We start from the raw sequence: 22,253 nt of genomic DNA on the forward strand, positions 1-22,253 counted from the left end.
CAGACACCGAGCAGTGGGGCGGCTCAGGCAGTTGCCCAGCCCCTTGGATCTGAAACGCCTGCACCCCTGCACGTGTGCTCCCCCAGTGTGCACAGCCTCCCCTGCAGGGGCTCCTGCCAGCTCCTTTTCCGTGTGTCCCTCAAGCACATACTCCATGCCTTCCGCAGAGCCGGCCCCGGGCCAGGCCCCGCTCCTTGTCCGGGCGCCTCCAGGTCCCCACTGCACCACCCTCCATGTGTGCTCGGGTCTTGAGCCGTGTGGCTTGGGGAGAGGGAGCTGGGTTCAGAGTTGGAAAAGCTGGTCCTGCAGCCCGTCCTGCTCTCCCCCTGCCCCCCCCCCCCCCCCCCCCCCGCCGCTGAGAGAGAAGGAAGTCAGAGCCGATGGCTCACAGGAACCTTGAGCTCTAGAAGAAGTCCTCCGAAGCTTCGTGGGGAAGTGAAGGCGGCAGGTTTGCTTTCCAGCCTGCCTCCGACGATGTGGGGTTCCCTCCGTCTCCGGGGAGATGGGGATCGGCTGGCGATGTCTGCCCCGGGTGTGCCCCTGGGGGCAGCAGCAGACACAGCAGATCATTCCCGTCTGAGAGCTTTCTCTGTCCCAGGCACCTATGTGATGACCGTCACGGCCAATGACGCGGACGACAGCACCACGGCCAACGGGATGGTGCGGTACCGGATCGTGACCCAGACCCCGCAGAGCCCGTCCCAGAACATGTTCACCATCAACAGCGAGACAGGGGACATTGTGACCGTGGCAGCCGGCCTGGACCGAGAGGTGAGGTGGAGGGGGGAGGGTGGCCTCGCCCTTGCGGCCCGTGCGGGAGACGGGACCCCAGCCCAGGTTGGGTGCCCCGGAGGCCCGTCTGCTGCGGCACCTGTCCGGGAGAAAAGCTCTCAGCAGAGCTGGTCCTGAGTGTCCGCCGCCAGCCCTGGGAGCGGACCTGGGAGCTGGTCCCGCACGAGCTTTCCAAACAGGCGCCGCTGGTGTGCGTGGCGCCGAGGTCTGACCTCTGTGCTGCTCAGGAGGGGCCGGGGGCCGTTAGCGACCGTCTGAGAGCGTGAGCACCCACCCCCGCCTGGGGCACCAGCCCTACGTCTGACCCGGGCGCCCCCGCCACGATGACCCGGGGCGCACGGACAGGGTGGCACTTTCCACGCAGGGCAGGAATTATCACGGCCAGAGTGACTTCTTTGGTGCTGGGTACGGGACTTCCCAGCTTCGCGGCCCTTCCTGCGACCCCAGGAGGACGGCACCTCTGTTGTACCCACCTCCCCTCACCCCATCCGTGTGGACTCCTGCGTCCGCCCCACCCAGAGCCAGACCCTCAGGAGAGGGCGGCATGAGGTGGCTTTGCTGCTGCCTCCACCGGACAGCCATTTTCCCACCGAGTGCGGGGGCGTCTCCAGGCACTGGGCCACTGTTCCCATCTGGGTAGATGACGCTGTCCCGGGCACCTGCCTCCGGGGCCCCTGGAAGGGTCAGCAGCAGCTCCGGGCTGAAAGCCCCCGGCTGGCGGCACTGAGTAAGCGCGCTCAGCCTCCCAGACCAGCATCTCTCCTGCCTCTGGGCCTCCACGACGGCCTCCGGTTTGCTCAGCGACCAGAGGCCGGCGTCTCCTCTGAAGGGTACACGAATCCGTTTACCCTTGAAAGCACTTGGCTCCCAGGACTGGAGGCTCGTTTGCAGAGCCTGTGCCAGCCGCTCCCTCCCCGGGGGCTGGTTTGCAGAGCCTGTGCCAGCCGCTCCCTCCCTGTGGGCTTGTTTGCAGAGCCTGTGCCAGCCGCTCCCTCCCCGGGGGCTGGTTTGCAGAGCCTGTACCAGCCGCTCCCTCCCCGGGGGCTGGTTTGCAGAGCCTGGACCAGCCGCTCCCTCCCCGGGGGCTGGTTTACAGAGCCTGGACCAGCCGCTCCCTCCCCGGGGGCTCGTTTGCAGAGCCTCTACCAGCCGCTCCCTCCCCGGGGGCTGGTTTGCAGAGCCTGTGCCAGCCGCTCCCTCCCCGGGGGCTGGTTTGCAGAGCCTGTGCCAGCCGCTCCCTCCCCGGGGGCTTGTTTGCAGAGCCTGTGCCAGCCGCTCCCTCCCCGGGGGCTGGTTTGCAGAGCCTGTGCCAGCCGCTCCCTCCCCGGGGGCTGGTTTGCAGAGCCTGTGCCAGCCGCTCCCTCCCCGGGGGCTTGTTTGCAGAGCCTGTGCCAGCCGCTCCCTCCCCGGGGGCTCGTTTGCAGAGCCCGTGCCAGCCGCTCCCTCCCCGGGGGCTCGTTTGCAGAGCCTGTACTAGTCGCCAGAGCCCGTAGGCACACTCATCTTGATGGCCTCCGGCCCCCCCTCCCAAGAAGCGCTGCAGGCCTCATCATCTGGGTCCGGGGACCTCACCTTGATCGGAGGCACTGAGCTGGGACCTTGCTACGTGTGGCTTTTCAGGGCCCAGCTGCGGCAGGTTCTCACTCCCCAGACTGATTCCGCACACCTGTGATCCTGGCAGGTTTGGAGATGGGGGCACCAAACACCTCGAGCCTAGACCTCACCCCTGGCAAAGCTGCCCCACCCGCGCCTTCCAAATCAATAAACGCCAGGTGGTAGCACAGAAAGTGCCACCCCCACCCCCACCCCCCCAGGAAGGGCATGAGGTGCTTTTCTTGGCATTCCTAAATTGTACTGGGCGGTGCACCGGGGTGGTAGGCTGGGGCAGAGAGGTCACGTGAGAGGGAATTTACACAACCTCGTGGCTCAGCAGGATGCAGGGTGGCCCTCGCCAACGGCCTGGCCGTGAGCACGTGAGGGAACACCTCTGAGCCCCAGCCTCAGTGCCCTCTCTCTGAGAAATGGGCACAGTGATGTCAGCCTGGTGGGCTCGGCAGGGAGGGGATGCGTGCGCCCTGGCGGCGGGGCGAGGACTGGTGGGGAGGCTCGCCGAGGGGCTTTAGCTCCACGGAGTCAGATGTTTTCTTGGCCCAGTGTTGGTGGAGATGTGTGACAGGAGAGGGGGACAGAACCTCAGGGGCTCCGTGGGTGACTGGGGGTCTCCCAGGGACCAGGGTAGGTGCCTGCTGCATCCAGACCAGGCCCTGGAGTCAGGGATCAGACAAGGGACTGCTCCGTGGCTCCCAGAAGGATGCTGCCATTAGCTGGGGTGGTAGACCGGCGACTCTATGGGGAGGGTCATTAGAGAGGTCTGCACAGGAACAAACACCCTGTGTTTTCCTTCCTTGTTTAGCAAATTCAGACAGAGGTGCTGGGTGAGACACAGGGGACAGAGGAGAGCTCGTGAGACAGACGGCGGCTCCCCAGGGCCCCGGGGGGGTAGGGGGGGTGAGGAGCAGAACCTAAATGAATGTGCTGTAGGTGGGTGCAGGTGAGTGCATGCACAAAGTGTCACGTACTGATGAGATGCTCTCACAATGGAGAAATCAGGGGAGGCTTCTCAGAGGAGGTGACCTTGCTCTGAACCTTGGGGGCTGGTACAATCAATCATATTTTCTGCTGTTTGGGATGAATGACCAGCACCCACTTTCCCTGAATGCTGTGCATCACACATCTAACTTGTTGCAAGCAATCATAGACACCACTCAGCAGGGTCCTTCATTCAGTCAAAAACTTTGGGGCACCTGGGTGGCTCAGTGTTAAGCATCTGACTTTGGCTCAGGTCATGACCTCATGCGTTCTGGGATCGAGCCCCACCGCGGGATCCGCGCTCAGCAGGGAGTCTGCTTGTCCCTCTCACTCCAACCTCTGCCTCTGGGTCACACGGCTTCTCCTCTGGGTGTCTCTCTGTGTCCCCTCTTCTTATGGGGACGCCAATCATTGGACTTAGGGCCCATCCTAATCCAGTGTGACCTCATCTTAACTCACAAAGACCCTATTTCCAAATCGGGTCACATTCGGAACTTCCAGAGGGACATGGATGTGGGGGAGACAGTACAGGCCTGACCTGCTGTTCTGGGGTTCCTAATTGTAACAGGCGGCCTTTGAACTCAAGGATGATGAGGAGACAGCCCTCCAAGAGCTCACTGTGGGTAGCCACCAGCCACACGCAGCCATTTAAACTTCGGTCTTTACCGTTACATGGACTCTGGCATTCAGGTCCTCACCTGTGCCAGCCACGTGGCAGGCGCCCCGCAGCCTGAGCAGTGCCCCGGGACCCACCCCTGATTGCCCTGTGTCTATAGGCAGCCGGCGTGGCCCCTCTGCCCCATGTTCACACGGGGCTGCCTGCCTCACGGAGCCCCGCAGAGACACAGGTGCTCATCAGCTGACCTGAACTGTGACGCAGAGGCCGAAGGAGGCCTGGTCCTCACCTTGGGGTTCTTGGGGTACACCGCTGTCCTCAGCCTTCAGCGGGTGGCGGGCAGGCAGGTGGGAAGGAGGACATGCAGGGGGCAGGGGGCCAGGCTCTCTCACCAGCCCGGGTCACAGAGCTCTGGGCCCCACCGTCCCCGCTGGGCCACGGTGCCGGCGACCCCACGTGCCCCCCGGCCGCCACCGCAGCAGATTCCGGCCCCTGCCCAGCAAAGCCTCACCATCCACAGAGGGCTTCTGTTCAATATTTGATGAGCATGGACTTCAGGCGCCGGAAACAGGGAGGCAGGAGGGCTGAGGGCCTGCCAGCAGGCCGAGTGTCCAGCCCACTCAGCTGTCGTCTGCTCCGTCTGACATAATACACAGCTCTGTGGCCGCCGGCCCTGCTCGGAGCTCCGGTTGGTGACACTGGGCCTTTGGGAAGAAAAGAGGCGTTTTCAGAGCCTCTATCCGGAGGACCCAACCAGCCCTGGTTCTTCTTGTCTTACCAGACATCACCCCCAGGGAGGCCTCCCTGAGCACTCTGCTCCGGGCCTGTGCCCTTCCTCCTCCTCTCCCTGAGCTGGGCGGGTTCCTGCACAGCCCCGCTCAGAGGAGACCGCACGTGAGCTTGTCGGCTCCTTTCCTGTGAGTTCCCCTCTGACACAAGCTCTGTAGGGCAGGCCCAGTCTGTTCAGGCACCACTGACCGACAACGCTCAGCTGCATGCTGGGGCGCTGGAGCAGCTCAAGAAACGTGTGGAAAGGTCAGGGGGTGGGCGTGGCAAGGGCAGGGCCGGCAGAGGGGCGGAGCCAGGGGCAGGGCGGCAGCGCTGTGACCCCTGCCGCCTTGAGCTCAAAAAGATCAGTATTTGCTTTGATTTTTTTGTTTGTTTGTTTCCCAGCTACTGAGCATTCCAACCTAGGTGTCCTCGCTCTTTGGGGCCTTTTATACTAGATTGCCAGAGTCCGTGAAAGATCATACCTCAAATTTTATACTAAAGTGTAAATGGTTGATAGAGGTGGCACAAGGTGGCATTTGCACTTTATCAGAGAGTAGAGCCTGACGCTAAACGAGGGACACTCCAAGGATGATTGTGAGACACCAGCTCTCAGGATTTGGGGTGTGGGGAGCTTCCCCTGGGGAGCTTATACGGCATAAGCAGAGAGCGCTCATCCCAGACACGAGACTCATGGTGTTCACAGGGGCCTTGGATGGAGCGCGGCAGCTGCCTCTGAATCTGTGACCCTGTGCCCCGGCAGGTGGCCGGGGAGACACGGGGCTGCGCTCGGCCCGGCTCGTGTCAGCTGCTCGGGAAGGGCAGGTGGTCCGCTGGGGATACTGCTCCAGACCCCCTTTCCCGCTTTGCTCACAGGCACTCCCCGCGGTGTCTGCCTTTGCCTTCAGGGAGAAGAAACGAAGTGGCCGAAGGGGATGGGGCTGCTGCGGGTGAGGGAGCGGAGCGCGTTTCCAGCTTGGGCTTTGTGTCCCGAGCGGCCCGCTCTCCCCCCGCCGGCTCCGGGGAGGGTCTGAAGAACGGCCCAGAGTTAACCGGACACCCCTGGGCAGGTCGCTCAGCGGCAAACAACCACACAACAAGGACACCCTCGCCTCTGCTTCCAGGCTTTTGTAAAACCTGCGGGTGGCTGCTGGCGGGGGGTGGGGACCCCGGGCGACTTGCTCGCTGCCCCCCCACCCCACCCCCGGGCAGGCGGACCCTCAGGCCACTGGGCCCAGGCGCCAGAGCTCCGGCCCCGCAGGAAGGTCACGTTTGTCCACGAGACCCCTGCACAAATCTGCACCTTTCCCCTCCTCTCCCTGGGAGAATCTGATCCCCCCGCCCCTGGGAACAGCAGAGTCTGGGGGAGAAACGCTGCAGACGCTTCTCGGAGCAGCTTCCCGTGGGGCAGAGTGAGCCATCTCGACGAAGGGGGAAATCCACAAACATAATTGCTGCCCTGTCTAATCAGGCAGAGCTATGTAAGTGGAGCATTTTTACATGACTAAAATGTCAGGAGAGGCCTCCGTACGACAGGAGAGGCTCAAGTGTCTCCTGAGTGCCTAGCCAGAGACACCCCTGCCGCTGACACCGCTCGCCTGCACGCTCCCCCGCACGCTCCCCCGGTCAGAGTGTCTGCGTCACGCACTTAGCGCAGAGCCACGGACGTCCTCAGACCCACTGCCGCCTACCCCTGGGTGAGTCACTGGGTCACTGGGGACGCCACCCCGGCTCCCTGTCCCCACGCACGCAGACCCTCACTGCTCACCTTCATTAACTTGAAATGTCTCCCCACACGAGGGTGGGACATGAGGGTCTCGTGGTCTTACAGGATTCTTAGGAAAGCAAAACCAGGACCTTCCCATAGTTCTCAAGATTCTCCAGCTACACCGTCAGCAAGGGAAGAGGTTTCATGGAGGGCGATCCACGTAGTTTTGCTCCAGCTGAACCTCGCGATCACCGTCACCGACCGTGGTTAACGCCATCACGTTACTCAGTTTCAGGGGGATCGTCCTGTAGCGACAGGACCAGCATCTTCCCTTTGCTTCCGGGGAAGCCCAGCAGCGGGCCACATGGGAAATTCTAAACATGTGCTTTCCTAGAAACTGAGCTCCTTGTAAGTCCTCTGGAGAGGCCCGCTGCAGGGGGCAGTGGTGGGCCGGGCGGGGTGGTGGTCGGGTTTCTCCCCGCTGGTTTTCGGGCGTGTTCGCGGAACCCTGTGTTGAGCTCACCGACTGCAGCCTAGGGGTCTCGGTGGGGTCAGTGACGGCTGAGGCGACTCTGCCGGCACCTGGATTCTCCCCTGCATCTTACCGATCCCCCCGCCCGGGAAAGGGGAGCAGGGGAGAAGCAAAGGCACTCCTGTCTTGGGGCGTGAGCTCGGCCCCAGAGACAGACGCCCGGGCCCTGCCGTCCGTGCTCCTGGGTCACACGCGGGGGCCGCCGGCTGGGGGCGCGGTCTGCGGGGCCCGAACACGCGCACTGGGCGGGCGCCCCCCGAGTCCCCAGACGCCAGGCTGGACGTCAGAGCCAGTCCATGCACCCGAGCCCACGCTGGAGCCCTTTTCCGCAAGAACGCCTAGCGATTCCTCTTCTCACAAGAACAGCACATCTGTGGAAGGAAAGAGAGCCGCACAAAGAGGAAACAGCAATCCACCCTCCAAGCTCCGGAAGATGCTCACAGCTCACACGGGACCGACGCCCGCATGTCCTGGCTGCGCTCGCCGCCGGGGTGCGTTCCCCGTGTTACAGACCAGCTGTCCTGACGAGCAAAGTGTGTGGCCCCTGTTGGCGCTTGGCGGTGTATCCTTGACGTGGGAAACACCCTTCTCCCTCAGCACTGTCCCGCGTCTGGGCGGTCCATCGTTGGGACTGGCCGAGACTCGTTTCCCAAATCCCCTGCTGTGAGCCTTTCATTGTTTTCCATCTTTTCCTTGAGCTGAGATGTGAGTCCAAGGAGCCGGCCTCAGGGACAGGGAGGGAGGAGGAGGCAAGTCAAGCACCGAGCCTCCCATGGGAGTAGCTGGGGCCCTGGGGTCCAGCCCACCTCCTCGGGGAAGCCTTCTCTGCCTTCTCGTCCCCTTGCGGACGTCTCCCTCCTCTGCCTCTTCCTCAGAGGCCTGGCTGGAGGGCAGGGGCCCAGCGAGGCCCCCCTCTTTCTGTAGGTTTGTGGTCTGACAGGACAGCGGTGGTGGGGTGAGGGTGGGAGCCCTGGGACAGGCCCAGCAGGACTCAGGTAAACGTACGGAAGGACAGGGTGTGCTGAGCGGGCCGGTGCAGCAAAGGTGACGGGAGGATGCTATGGCCTCTGACCCCTCCAAGGGATGTGAGGGGCTCTGGAGGGGTCGGTCCCAGCTCGGGGGTCTGCCCTCTCCTGGGGTCCCGAGGGGGGCGAGCAGGCAGGGCAATGTTGGCTGGGGGTCCCCCAGATCCAACCTGTAATAAATCCAGCTTCGTAAATAAAGTTTTATCGGCACGCGGCCACGCGCACTCGTTTACGTACGTACGTGGCGGCCTTCCTGACACAAGGGCAGACGCTGGTGGCCGCGCAGCTGCCCCCCCCCCAGACCACTCTGAGGTGGCGCGTCTTGATGGACGGGCCAGTGATGGACGCTTCACATCAGGGGGACCTGGGAGCCTGTGGCTTCGTGTCCGCTCCCTCCGCTCAGCACGTGCCGTCGAGGTTCGTCCGCAGGGTCGCTCCTGCTCTAGCAGAGCCCTGCGCCCACGCGTGCGTGAAGCAGTGTCTACTCACCCGTGGGCGGATGGACAGGCGGGTTGCTTCCACCAGTGGCCGTGGTGGCCGGGCAGCTGTGAGCCCTGGAACAAGCATTTGTCTGGACTTTTTCCAGCTCCCTTGGGCCAAGGCCAGGTGCAGGATTGCTGGTCATGTGGTGACTGAGCACTCGAGGACCTGCGGCCTGTTCTCCTCAGCGGCCGCACTCCCCACGCCCCCGGGCATGAGTCCCGATGCACCTGATGAACAAGAACAGTGGCCCGTGACCCCTCCTCCCGCAGTGGCCATTCCAGACACCCTCCTGCTCGTTCCCAGGTGCCAATCGGACACCCAGGTGCTGAGCAGCATGAGCTCCGGGTGCAGGAGGGAGGCCCTCAGTTTACTCATTTCTCAGTTCCCGCAGTGACAGCAGTGACAAGCAGGAAAGCACGAGGGAGCACGTGGCCCAGGGAGGGAGCCTCAGGACGCCGGCATTGACCCAGTGAGCGGGAGAACCCTAGCCTCATTCAGGGAGGGACGCTGGGAGGGTCTGTGAGTTGCAGTGTGGACACCAGGCTCTCAGCCTCAATCTACACCCGCATCCCGGCCGCCAGCTCGCTGCAGAGGGCCCGCTGCAGATGCCCAGTGTAGGCAGGGAGACATGTTTGTAGCATGGTAGGGGACACGGGTCCAGGAGCTGGGGACACCATTCTCAGGCTGGGTGGCACCCTGGGCTCCACCAGCACGTGGGGGTGCAAGTCGCAGGCCTGATGTGGGCCGGGCTGCAGTCCTGGCGGCCGGTGTGGGGAGGAGGGCCCGCAGGGGCATGCGGGAGGCTTTGATGCTTTTCTAGGGCAGGTCAGCCGGCTGCATTATTGATGGATGTTCTGCAAAATTTAAATGCTGAGCTATGGGGAAGGAAGCGAAAACCCCAGGGACCACCCACGTGCAGTTTTCCTCCCTTCTCTTGGAACTTGAACGTGGCCAGATCACATTTTAATGAATTCACTGCGGCACCGCTGCTGACCAGGCAGAGCAGGAGTACCACTGGGCGGCAGGTGGGGCTGGCCGGGGGCACCTGCGCACAGGTGGGAGAAGCTATCACTGCAGAGACACAGGCTCACCCACTCCCCACCCAGCCAGCTCCGCCAGCTCCACTGGAGGCTGATTCAGAGAGCAGAGACCCGCTGCATGGTTCAGCCCGTGGAGAAGACCTCTGTGGGTCCAGAGCTGGGGCCGGGGTCATCTTTTTGTCCCAGGAGAGCCGGCAGCAGGTTTCAGGGACTCCAGATGGCCAGGCCCCAAGCACACTGTCCACCAGCCCTGGGCGCCCCCGCCAAGACTCAGTTCGATCCACCGCAAAGTAGGGAGGGTTTCACCCCACACCCCAGGCCCCTAGAAGGTAGATGCGCCACAGCAGATGTGGTCTGTGGGGTCACCAGCGAGAGGCACTAGAACAGCACTGAAAACCGTCCCCCGCTCATTCGTGGCCCCAGGCCCGGCCTCATGTAAATGAAATGCACCTTCGGCGGAGAAACAAGGCCCCACTTAATAAATACGTCAAACCGCTAAGCACAGCAGAGCCCTCCCACGAGGTCACAATGGGACAGTTATGTAAGGGTATCTGCGTCCAGGGACGCCAGGCGACCGGCCGCCTCCCTCAGACTCTGCGTGCCATGCCAGAGGGGATTTGGTAAAAGAGAAAAAAGTTACCACTCCTGGGTCTGAAAAGTGTACTTTCTAAAGCAAAAGCAACAATGCAGGAGCCGAGCCAGCCCCCAACCCCGAGAGCTTCCCGAAGATGCAAATCCCCAATCAGGGCTGAGCTGGCCTGGATCTCAGAGGCCCCGCCCACGGGAGGCGCGGGCGCAGCTGGGGGCCCTGCTGACACTTCCTCCTTGTGGCTGGGCGATCGACCCCCCCATGCCCAGAAAGCCCCCCACCCGGCCTCCAAAAGCAAGATCGGCACACCTTCTAGTGGGGGTGGGCTGCACACACAACTGTGTACACACGTGTGCACACGTGCACACACGCGGATGTACACGTGGATCTGCACACACACGCATGCACACACATGTGTACACACTCACATACCTGTACATACACACACACACACGTGGGTTCCTGTGTCTCCAAGGGCAGTAGCCCATACGGTCCTGGGGAAGAGGTTGTGAGTCCATGATAAGGGAGTAAGGAAAGTTTGGAAAAGTGACCCCACGTTCCAATCACACTCTTCTTCCTCTCTTCTCTGGCTGAATCCCTCTCTTCTGCGGTCAGCCTGTCCTCTCTCTTGTCCTTTGCTCTGGCCCCTTGTCGTGGTGGCTGGTCCTGGGAGGCGAGGTGGGGCGTGAGGCTTGGTGGCTCCTGTCCATGTCTGCTCCACGGTGTCCCCGTCCTTCCGACCCGGTGATCAGACAGGCCGAGCCCTGATGGCAGGACCCCCGGGGTCCCAGGTGAAGCCTCACTGAGTGGGACCCTGCCGTGTGCCTGGAGCAAGGCCAGTGCAAGGGCAGGGGCGTCATGGACACCTGGGTTCCCTCCAGCAGCTACAGGAAGGGGCCCAGCCCAAGGCCATTATTAGGCTCCTGGGGCAGCCCTCACAAAGTACCACAAACTGGATGTAATTTTCCCACGGCTCGGGGGCCAGACGCCCAAAATCAAGGTGTTGGAGGTTTGGCTCCGTGTGGAGAGTCGTTAGACCCACGCTGGGCTCCCTCCGGCCTCGGTGTGGCCGGCACTCCTGGGCCCTGAGGCTTGTGGCCACGTCACTGCCCCCTCTGCGTTCATCTCACCTGACCTGCTCCTGCAGGACACCTATCATGGACTTGGGGCCTGCCCTCACCGGGGACGGCCTCATTTTGAGCCTTCCCTTCCCTTCATCTGCAGAGGCCCCACTTCCAGGCCCTGGGGTTCCTGAGAACTCGGATTTGGGGGACACTACCGCACTCGGAGTGGGTGCCCTCGTCCTGGCGCTCACTCTCCCCAGAGAACAACCCTGTGATCCTCGCTGCCCGCTGGCTCAGGCACGACCCGGTCAGCACACAGCTGCCCGTGCTGGGCGGTGGGCTCGTGAGCTACGGATCCTCTGTGCTTTCTCCCCCATGATGCCCAGCAGAGCCCCCGGCACCAAGCAGGGCGCGGACAGTGACGGTGACCAGGGAGTCCATGTGCAGACGGGAGGCCCACTCTCTCCCTCCGGCTCCTGGGATGGCCAGAGCCTTCCACTTTGGGGCTGACAGCCATGGGGGCTGAGCCCTGTGGGTGCCCGGCAGGGGGACTCTGGACCCCTCAGCCCTACAGAGTCAGCACTGACCCAATCCCAGGCACCCACCCCCCACCCAGCCTGCTGGGCTTTGTCCTCTGGAGACGCCTGTGCAGCCTGGGGGTGGGTCAGCCTGAGGGGCGTCCCCAGTATCCACCCCTCCCCGCGCCCAGCTCCTCCAGTCCTCCAGGATGGAACTGTCCATGCTGCAACCCCCGCCTCGCCATTGTCCTCAACCCAGGCCAGCGCTCGGCCCAGCTGGAAACAAACTACAGGTGCCTGTGGCCCAGAGCTGTGCCCCTGGACAGTCCCCACCCGTCCCCAGGGAGAGTGGCTTTGTCCCCACCCAGGTCATGTTCCAGATGGCAGAGAGAGTGGTGAACGTGACGTCCTGGGCTCTGGAGGCCCTGCCTGTGGGGCATCAGCAGGCAGAGGACAGGCCACGCTGATGCGAAGAAGAAAAGCAGAGTCTCAGGGAATAGCAGGTGTGGAGCATTAGACCAGGTGTGGGGTAGGGAAAGCAGGTATGGGAGGGGGAACAGGTGTAGGAGGAGAGCAAGGGTGGGGGGAGAGCAGGTGTGGGGACAGGGCGAGTGTGGGGGGAGAGTGGGTGTGGGGGGAGAGCAGGTGTGGGGGCAGAGCGGGGGTGAGGGAGAGCGGGGGTGGGGGGAGAGTGGGGGTGGGGGCAGAGCAGGGGTGGGGGGAGAGCAAGTGTGGGGACAGAGCGGGGGTGGGGGGAGAGCAGGGGCGGAGCAGAGCAGCTGTGGGGGCAGAGCGGGTGTGGGGGGAGAGCGGGGGTGGGGGGAGAGCAGGGGCAGGGCAGAGCAGCTGTGGGGGCAGAGCGGGTGTGGGGGGAGAGCGGGGGTGGGGCAGAGCGGGGGTGGGGCAGAGCGGGGGTGGGGCAGAGTGAGTGTGGGGGGAGAGCGGGGGTGGGGGGAGAGTGGGGGTGGGGGAATCGGTATCCCACTCTGGTGGAGGGGAGGCCTGGCTGGTGGGAGGGAGCCAAGTGTGGGGCAGACAGGATGGCCCTCAGCCTCCCTGGGGTGGGAACGTGCTTGAGGAGCAGCGAAGTGGGAGAGGGGAGGGGAGAGGGAGGCCAGAGATGCTGCCCCTGCTCCTGGAGTGGTAGGCCTCTGCTTCTGCCCCGGGGAACAGAGCCGAGAGGGGATGCTGTGCCTCATCCCAGGGCGAGGAGAGGAGCAGGTGAGCCGCTGAGTTGTAACTGTCCAGCCAGGGGCACAGGACAGCCGCTCAGCCTCTCACACTGCTTGCCTCTGAGGCCTCAGTTTCTCCGTTTTGTCAGGAGAGGTGACAGGGAGGCCCCTCCAGCTGAGACATTTCCTGGCTCCCTCGGCCGGGATCCCCAGGTGTGCTTTGCGGGCTGGGCCTAGACATTCACAGAGAGACCTTTAAAACTACGCCCTTGTGTTCAGGACTAATTTCTACTATGGCGCATGATGCTGGCTTCTCATTTATAGCGGCAGCATGAACTCGGCTTCGAGTGTACGTATCGAAGCACAAGGAAGCCTTTGGTGCAAGGGGTAATGTGAAGACAGAACCTTGCAGAAGGCTCGGCCTGGGACTCGGGGGCCTCCTCGGGCCCCCGGATGAGGAAGGCCAGGAGCGGCCTGAGGTCACAAGAGTGTGGTAGCGGCACCAGCCGGGCCTGGGGTCTCGCGGTCCAGGGCTCCGTCCTGCAGGGCAGGAGGAGCGTGTCCAGCAGCCGGGGAGCGGGGTGAGCGTGAGCCCTGCATCACCGGCTCCTGCAGGCCTGCGAGCACCAGGCCAACTTGCCAAACCTCGTTCTCTCACTCCCTCCTGTAAGTAACGCTTACCGAGCACCCGCCGTGTGCTCGGCATGGAGCAGGGCGGAGCCCGAGTCCGGCCAGCCGTGGGGGCCGACGCAACAGGACGTTTACAACACCCGCGGTGCACACGGCCACCGGCAGAGATGGCAGAGGGACGCGGACACAGACAGGGGACCGGGCAGCCCCTGTGACGAGGGGACGCCCACCTGCAGGAAGGATGCTGCTGAGATTCTCCGCAGCTTAGATCTCAAAGTCGGTCTCGGGAGGGAGGAGAAGAGCAGACTGAACCAGAGAACCTTGGGAGACGTGAAAACCGCTGCCCGCCGCCCCGTCTGAAGATCGGACTTGGTTCCGCTGCCTTCCCTCGGGAGGACACCGCAGGGACTGAGCGGCGGCCCATGTCGGGCACAGATGCAACCAGGCTTCTGGGGCAGGACCGCTCGCCGGGGCGTGTGGGGACCCGGGGCTCGGATTCGGTGTGCCGGCCTTCCTGCTGGGCCTGGCACCGTCCCCAGCATGACGCTGCAGCGTCCCCAGCGGAGGCAGAGCCGCGACTTAGGGCGCCGCTTCGATGGCCAGGAAGGAAGGGGCAACTTCTTTCTGCCTCGGGTGGTGCCACGAGGTCAGGCCCGCTGGGTTTCTGAGCGGTGGCATCCACGCAGATGAAGGGGGACCCTGACGGAGCTGCTGTGGGGGGCAGCCGCGCTCTCCGTGTGCCGCCCACCCCACATCCAGACGGAGCCCCGCCAGGGGTCTCCACCGAGGTGGCTGCGGGGCCACCACTGGCTCCGTCCGCACTGCAGGCATGACAAAAGCCTGAGAGCAAGGACTGCCCTCGGAATCCCTGCGGGCACCTCCCCAGCACCCCGCGTGTCCTATGCGGCCCTGGGGTGGTCATGCCACTCGGTGGCCCCCGCTGTGAGATGAGCAGGGCCGTGCGCCGGGCTGACTCCCCTGGGCCACGTGTTCTTGCTGCTCACACCGCCCGTCCCGGCTTCTCCCCTGGGAGGGTGAGCCCCGCGCTCCTCAAGAAGCAGCTCTGAGCACCTCCAAGGGGAGGTCAGGAACAGATGCCAAGACCCTGGCCACCCCATGGGGTGGTGATTCACCTGACATAAGTGATAGGTGGATAGAAGGAGGGAGGGAAGGAGGCAGGATGGATGACGGGGGACAGAGGATGGTGGGTGGATGGAGGGATGGGTGGGTGGAGGGGTGACAGACAGAAAGAAGGGAAGGACGTAAAGGTTAATCTTTTTTTTAAAGATCTTATTTTTATTTATCTGAGAGAGACAGCGAGAGAGAGAGATTGATAGAACGAGTGGGGGGAGTGGAAGAGGGAGAAGCAGACTCCCCACCGAGCAGGGAGACCGACACAGGGCTCGATCCCAGGACCCCGGGACCATGACCCAAGCCGAAGGCAGATGCTTCACCAACTGAGCCACCCAGGCGCCCCAAAGGTTAATCTTTTGAGAGAAAACTTCTGAAACGTGATGCAACACCCAGGCAGATATAACTTATTTCTATTATTTGTTTCATGTCTCCTTGGTTGCAAGTTCTACCCATTTTCACAAATGTCAACTGTTTTAGTCGTTTACTCGATTCCCTTAACAAACACAGCTGGAGAGCCTACCGTGGACCGGGCACCAGGCTGGAGTCCAGGCACACAACCTCTCACGGTGGGGACTGCGCCACCACCCCTCCCCTCACGTCCAGCACCCGGGGGGCCTCTTGAGGAGCCCCTGCCCTGATTGCACCTCCCCATGACCCACCCCCCAGCTAATAGTCCCCTTGAAGGAGAGACCCAGGGGCCACAGAAGAGCTGAAATGACAGCCAGGGTGAAGCAGGTGGGGGAAGGTGGGAGCAAGAGCCCCCCAGACCCCTGCACACCCGGCCCTGGAGTAGGCTAGGTTGGACCCCCCCAGCCAAGGTCACGGTCACGTGGGACTGTGCGCTTGACCGGTGGGAGGACGAGAACGAGTCTAGGTAGAAAAAGTGTGCGGACCCTCCTGAGCCCCTAGAGCCCCCACCCCAGCCCGTGGCCCAGCCAGACTGACAGCATGGCTTGGTCCCCAATCTGCCCTGTCACCTCCGGGCAGCACATGCCACCTCTTCCGGAAGCCTGCCCTGGTTTCCCTAGCCCTGTCCAGAAGTTTGTGGCGTCCCCGCCAAGCCTGCCCTGCAGGTTCCTGGCTGATGCTGCCCGGAGTCGGGGCCCAGGGCCGACACACATCTTCCGTAAAGGGCCCCACAGTCAATGTCTCAGGCTCTGCAGGCCACGTGATCTCTGTCACAATCACTCAGCTGTTGTGCAAAAACAGCCACAGTGTGCAAATGAACGGATGTGGCCTGTACCGATACAACATTACTGACAAAACGAAGCAGTGGCAGGTAGATGTGGCCCGCGGGCCGTAGTGTGCCGGCCTGACCCATCGTACGCACGCGTTGGATCGCGTGATTCCCCTCAAAGCCCCTCAGTGACTCCCAGCTGTCCACAAATATCCAGATGCCATATCGGGCGCCTGGGACCTCGGTGGACAGGCTCGCCATTCCTCAGCATCTCTTGTCACTGACGGTCACTTAGGAACATTTAATGCACCTTCTCTGAGCACCTGTGTGTTGGGCGCGGCCGTCGGCCCTGGGGACATGGGGTGAGTGGGACAGCTGTGGTCTCCCAGAGCTCAGTCTGGTGAGGGACAGAGAGGACGAGGAAGTGACAGCACAGGACCGAGACAGTCAGAACTGGGGTGGGAGCCGCGGGCGCAGAGACCAGTCCGAGGGCAGGTAACGGGGGCCTGGCCCATCTGTAGGAGCGTCCCTCTCTCTGCAAAGTGTCCATCCCTGGTTTTCCAAGCCCCACGCAGCACGGTGCTCTCTGGGCACCCCCGTTCTCCTCCTTTCTCTCTTGGCACCAAACACAATTGTACCTACCGAAGCTGGGGCCGCTGAGGAGAAAGCAGCCAGGCTTCTTGGTGCCACGCTATTGCCCACAGCAAGCAAAGGGGAACGTCCTTGCGGCAGGGTGGGGGCCGAGAGCTCCCAGGGGCCCCGCGGTCCCGACCCGCCGCAGGGACCGGGCCATGGGGAGCGCGTGTGTTGATGAAAAGGATGAGCAGCCTGTAAACTGAGACCCAGACTGATGCGCTGTGCCTTCCCACCCCTTTCCTTCCAGAAAGTTCAGCAGTACACCGTCATCGTCCAAGCCACAGACATGGAGGGGAACCTCAACTACGGCCTCTCGAACACAGCCACGGCCATCATCACGGTGACGGACGTGAATGACAACCCGCCGGAGTTCACGGCGAGCACGGTAAGTGGTCGCGCCCCCGGGCAGCTGGCTGGCTGCTCTCCTCGCTGGTTCTGACGGAAGGAGCCTGACGGATAGCGGCCCCGGGGCGCTGGGCGGCAGGAGCTGATGCGGAGGCCGGAGGCGCTGCCCAGGAGCTGGCCTGGGGGAGGGGGTTGTGCTCCCATCCAGCACTGAGAGGCCCGACACGGAGCGCCCGTTGACGCCCGAGAAGTGTCCGGGACCGAGTGGACTGGACACTCTTTCTGAATCCAGAGTTGGCCGGTGGTGTTGGGGCTCAGCCGCTTCTGGAGGCAGGCGTGTGGCTGTGTGCACAGTGGGACCTGCCGGCGGATGCCCAGGTGGGGCCTCGGCGGGGACAGCCCAGTCCCTGTGGGGGGAGCTCTGCAGCCTGCTGTGAGCAGAGACCTGGAGGGCGGGGACTGGGGCTCTTCCCCTTCAGGCTCGGCTGGTGGGCGGCCCGGAGCCCCACACCGGGCTGCTCCGGACCTAAGTGACCCAGTGTCCTTGGTGGACGCCCGTGCATGTGCATTCGGGGGCTAGAGCCCCTGAGTCACAGGGACGCCGGCAGGCTGCTGCTGCCCCGCGGGTTTCCGGATCGCCTCTCGGAGCCGCCCCTGTCCCGGGGTCCAGGCCACTGGAGGGCCACGGGGACGAGGGTGTGACTGCTGTCACAGTAATAGGCACCGCACAAGCCGCGCTGGGAGCCCTCCCCTGCCAGGCTCTAGTCCCCCCGGGGGGGGGATGCCGAGGCTCAGAGAGGCCAAGTCACTGGCCCAAACCCACACCGCCAGACCCTGAGTGGGAGCAGCTGGGATTGGAGCCCAGAAGCTGTGCTGATTCTGCAGCCAGGAGCAGGGACAGGAGGGGAAGGAGGTGGGGAGACAGACAGGAGACCCTCCTCCCCAGAGCTGGTCATCGCCAGGAAGGCCTCCCACAGGCCAGAGTCCCGGGGACAAGCCCCACCCCAGTGCCTGAGCATCCCCTCATCCTGCTTCCCATGCCCCACGCCCTGAGTGCTCCTGCCCCCGAGTCACAGAGGCCCAGATCCCCTGCCCCTGCACCCCCGCACCCCCACTTCCTGCACCCTTGGCCCTGGCGCCACGACCTCGCCCGTGAGGGCACAGCGCCATCTAGTGGGCAGATGGCAGGCCGCATGCAGGGGGAGCCCCGCTGCCCAGCCCGCCTGGTGAGCCGAGGCGTGCCTTCCATTTCAATCCTGGGCCAGAGGGCAATGGCAGGAAAGGCTCGGGGCCAGGGTCTTGCGTAGCCTGGACATGGGCGAAGCAGCTCCCTAGAGACCTGGGAGAATAATGACGCCCAGGCTCCAAGCCCCCCGCAGGGCCTCGCCCACACCTGGCCGGAGACCGGCTGTCCTTCCTCCTTCCACCCTGCGCCTCTTCCTGTGATGACGAGAACACACGGCTGTCTTTAGGACACACCACACCTGTGCGGGGCATGAGGGCAACGCTCCCAGGCGAGCACGAGCGCAGGAAACCTCCCCCAGGTAACCTTGCGGTGAGGACTGCAGCCAGTCCCAAGCCAGGCTTCGGGCATTGTCCCTGGTGGTGGTGGGGCAGTGGTGGGCACCACACGATGCTCGGAACCCATCTGCTGAGGCAGGGGTCTCAGATGGCCCTCAGCAGGTGCCCAGGCGAGAGGACACTGTTCCCAGGGACATGCTCTTGTCCTGGTACCAGCCTGTGAATCCTAGTTGTCCGTGGGGCAGTGGCTCCAGCCCTCCTGACCACCAGGACCCCCAGTCCCCCCTGGGAAACAGCCTCGGGACCTCCACTGTCACCATGGAAACCAGGGCAGAAGGAAACCAAGCCAATTGTCCCTGGTGGGACTAAAGGATGTGCTTCCAGGCAGGAGGCATCATAGTGACCGGGGAGGTGAAGACTCCGTCCAGCCCTGCTGGTCACCTCCAGCCACCATGGGTTTGGTGAAAAGCACACCCTCGGAGCGCTGGAGGAGGCATCGCTGGGAGTCGGGATTTGGCCAAGACCCCCAGGGACTGGAACAGGATGGTCGGAGCCCCCGCCTGCGTCCCGATCCTGGTCCAAGCCGGCACCTAGGCGCTCTGAGGTGTGGCCAGCGGGGAGGGCAGGCGATCACACACACGCCCGTAGCTACAGTGACGGGCAAAAAGCCAGTGGGCTCCGGCCAGACGCAGACCAGGGCCCTCGCCCACCCTCCTGCCCCCACACAGCCCGACTCCGTCTTCTACGCACAGATGGTTGGCTGGTGTCTAATTTACCGGGGGCCGAGGCAGGCACATCCCGTCCGCTCCAAGACACGGGCTCCCGCAGAGACCGGTGGCTCTCCTGCTTCGAGTCAGCTAGAGGTTTAGCTCATTGTGACGGGAATGTGGTATGATGCGCACATCTTTGCCACCAGCCAGGAGCAACCTCGTGCCCGTCCCCGGGGCAGCCCCCCCACCCACCGCGCCCATCACCAAGGTGACCTTGGCCTGTGCTACGACCTCACTCCATCACGTGGATGGCGTCACGCAGAGCGCGTGATCCTGTGGAGTCCGGCTTCCTTCATCCAACAGAGCGTCTTTGGAGCACATCTGTGTGCGGTTGGACAAACTCCCGCGTTCCAGGGGTTTCTCCATGTTCAGCACGGATCTCCGGACCATCCGTGAGCAAACCCACTGCACCAGCGGCTTCACTTACTCGTTTTCTCCTTTTTAAAGATCGATGTGAGCTCTCGGTTAGGTGATTCACACGCGGTACAGGAATTTAAAAGGTATGAAATGACCGGCCACGAAGAAGGCGTCCCCTCCCGCCCCCTCCTGCCTCCACCGGGCACTCCCACCCTACACCTGCTGTTGTCTGGCTTCTGTTTTTTCCCTCGCAATGTGTCTGGGAGACTTCCACATCCTGCGTGGCCCTGGGATTTTGCTCAGTGCTTGTTGGGAATAATGTCAGGCTCACGGGAGAGCTGCCAGAGCAGGAATGAGAAGAATAGCCCACGCCCGCGCACTCTGCCGCAGGGACCGCGGAATGCCGCACGGCTGTGACAGAGAGTCCTATGTGTCGTGGCCCTTGCGTCTAGAAGCTTCTGTGTATTTCCCGAGAGGTTTTCCCTGACGTGGCCCCTGAGGCCTTCAGGTAAACGGCCACCAGAGACAACTGAGGCCCAGAAGGCTAGTTCCAGGTGGCCCGAGGCCACACAGAGAGACCGTCAAACCCAGAGCACCTGCTTCCTTGGCTCCCCCCCTTGTGCCACACGGCTGTCCTTCCAGACCCCAAGAGTGTCTTCTGTCCCCTTCTGGGGTGGAGCATCTTCTGCAGCTCCAGCGAGGGCCCCGGGCTGCCCCACACCTGCTCCTGGAGGGCAGGCCTTCTGCCCGCTGTCCCAGCCCCGGTCCAGCTGTGACAGCCGGTCCTCCGAGTCTGAAAGCTGTCTTCCCTTCCGCACGGCAGCCACAGTGAAAACACCCTCGGATCCCCCAGAAATGCTGGTCCTGGGAGGGCCCGTGACGGAGTGAGGACAGGGAGGGTTGTGCGAAGGGTGCCCTTCTGCCTCCCGGGGCTGGGCGTCCCCACGAGGGGAGGGATGGAGGATGTCCCTTGATCCGCACACACCTCTGAGACTTGGGCGCCACAGGAACCACACTGAGACCCTGGACAGAAGGAGCATCCGGCCCCGGAAGGTGACTTGGAGGGCGTTCTGGGGAGGACTCCTGCCCGCACAGCAGGATGAAGGAAGGTGGGCACAGCCTGCCTCCCGGGGACGTTGCACCTGCCCCTCCTGTGCCCCAGGCAGCCTCGGGCAGGCTCCGGGCCTGGAGAAGACTTTGAGGATGAAGGCTGGGGTGCTCAGCGGCACCTCGGATCCTGATGTTGGTCGGCCCAGAGAGCGTGCAGCAGCTCGGCCTCGCTCATCAGACCTGCGGGCCGCTGGGGCCAGGACCGGGTTCCCCACAGGGAATGTGCTCCATCCCCCACACCCGATGGCTACCGTCCCAGTGACCGTGGGCTCAGTACGGGGGTCAGGGTAGCCCGTGGCGTGTTCCTCGAGAAGGGTGCTGGGCGGGGCCCCAGGACACTGTCGGCTTGGCACAGGGCAGGTGGGCAGGGCCGGGGGCTGGCCACATCCCTGCACGCAGCCCGGCTATTTTTATCAAGCTTAATCAAGAACAATCAGCAGAAACTGCAGAGATGAGGGGGATTTGCATGATCCGGTTCCTATTCTTAAATGTTAATTAAGTTATTTTCCTTTTGCCTGTGCTGCACGCGGGGTAGAGGGCAGCCTGCTGCGGGGCCGTCAGGCCGTTCAGCCGGCCCACTCCACACTCCCTCAAGGGCGAACATGGGGGTCTGCCGGGCTGAGGGGCTGAGGCCCCCAGGACACAACCTGCACTCTGCCCCAGCGCTCCTGTTGGCCTTATCCTGGGGTCTTGGTGGGAGGCCCTGGACCCCCAGTGTCCCGGGCCCTTTCCACCAGCCCAGGCCCCTCACATGCCCACGGAAGGGTCTCCTGGAGTCAGGAAGCCCCTCATTAGCCCTGCCTCGGCCCCTGCTAGCTGGACCTCTCTGAATGTCCCCACTTCACCCTGAAGTGACATACGGTCCCGAGGTGACGTCAGGAGCATCCGCTGATCTCCACGAGAGTTTATGCCTTGAACGATGCTGTCCTCTGGTCTGTAAGTGCCACGGACGGCAGCCAGCCCTCCCCCGCAGGGGCCTGAGCAGAACGGTTCAGCCTCGACACACGTGAGTCCTGCCCCAGCTCTGACATCAGGTGAGGGGCTCCCAGCGCGGTTGCCAGATCGCTCGATCTCAGCCTGGTTCCCTCAACTCTTGCTGGGGGGTAAGAAGTCCTTGAGGTACGGCGTTCTCGCTGTCCAGGAGTGTCGTGGCTGATGGGACGCATTTCCTTCTATCGCACGTTTTGACCGCACGGCCCGCTCCCCATACCAAGGCAAGCATGAATAAAATTACATGTTAAAAAAATGAATTTAGATAAATTAATATTCAAGTAAATGTTACAAACAAAAGGGAGAACGATAGTGGTGCCCCCCCCCCCCGCCCTGCCAGGGCTCTCCAGAGATGGGGCGTCATTGTGGAGGCCAGCATCGGCCCACGGCAAGCTCAGCCCCTCTTGCGCACAGGTCACCTTCAGAGGAGTTAGAAATGGTTTGCCGGAGGCAGGGGCAATGAACTGGGGAGCCCTGGGTCCTGTGAGGCTGGGGCCCCCACGTTTTTAAGGCTTTTCTTAGGATAAAACTTGAAGTTCCATCCTCAAGGTGGCCTGCCTGGCTGGGTGGAAAGGCCGCCTTGGCTTTGGGGTTAGACCATGGGCTAGCCTCGGAACCTTCCTGGGGGCTGGCTGGGCCCCCGCCGCCCGAAAGTGGGCCTGCTCTGGCCCAAGCCCTGGGAATCCC

The 22,253-nt window shown here is 63.2% G+C and overlaps 1 protein-coding gene across 1 annotated transcript in view; it reads left to right on the forward strand.

Moving 5' to 3' along the window:
• Positions 1 to 22,253, forward strand: part of CDH4 (cadherin 4) — a 530,242-nt gene that overhangs the window by 488,896 nt on the left and 19,093 nt on the right. The window contains exons 7-8 of the mRNA XM_036105351.2: positions 599 to 771; positions 16,721 to 16,858. Coding sequence (XP_035961244.1) covers positions 599 to 771; positions 16,721 to 16,858 — 311 coding nt within the window. The remainder of the gene's footprint in view (positions 1 to 598; positions 772 to 16,720; positions 16,859 to 22,253) is intronic.

The sequence above is a fragment of the Halichoerus grypus genome, chromosome 10 (assembly GCF_964656455.1).
Source record: "Halichoerus grypus chromosome 10, mHalGry1.hap1.1, whole genome shotgun sequence".
Taxonomy (NCBI): Eukaryota; Metazoa; Chordata; class Mammalia; order Carnivora; family Phocidae; genus Halichoerus; species Halichoerus grypus.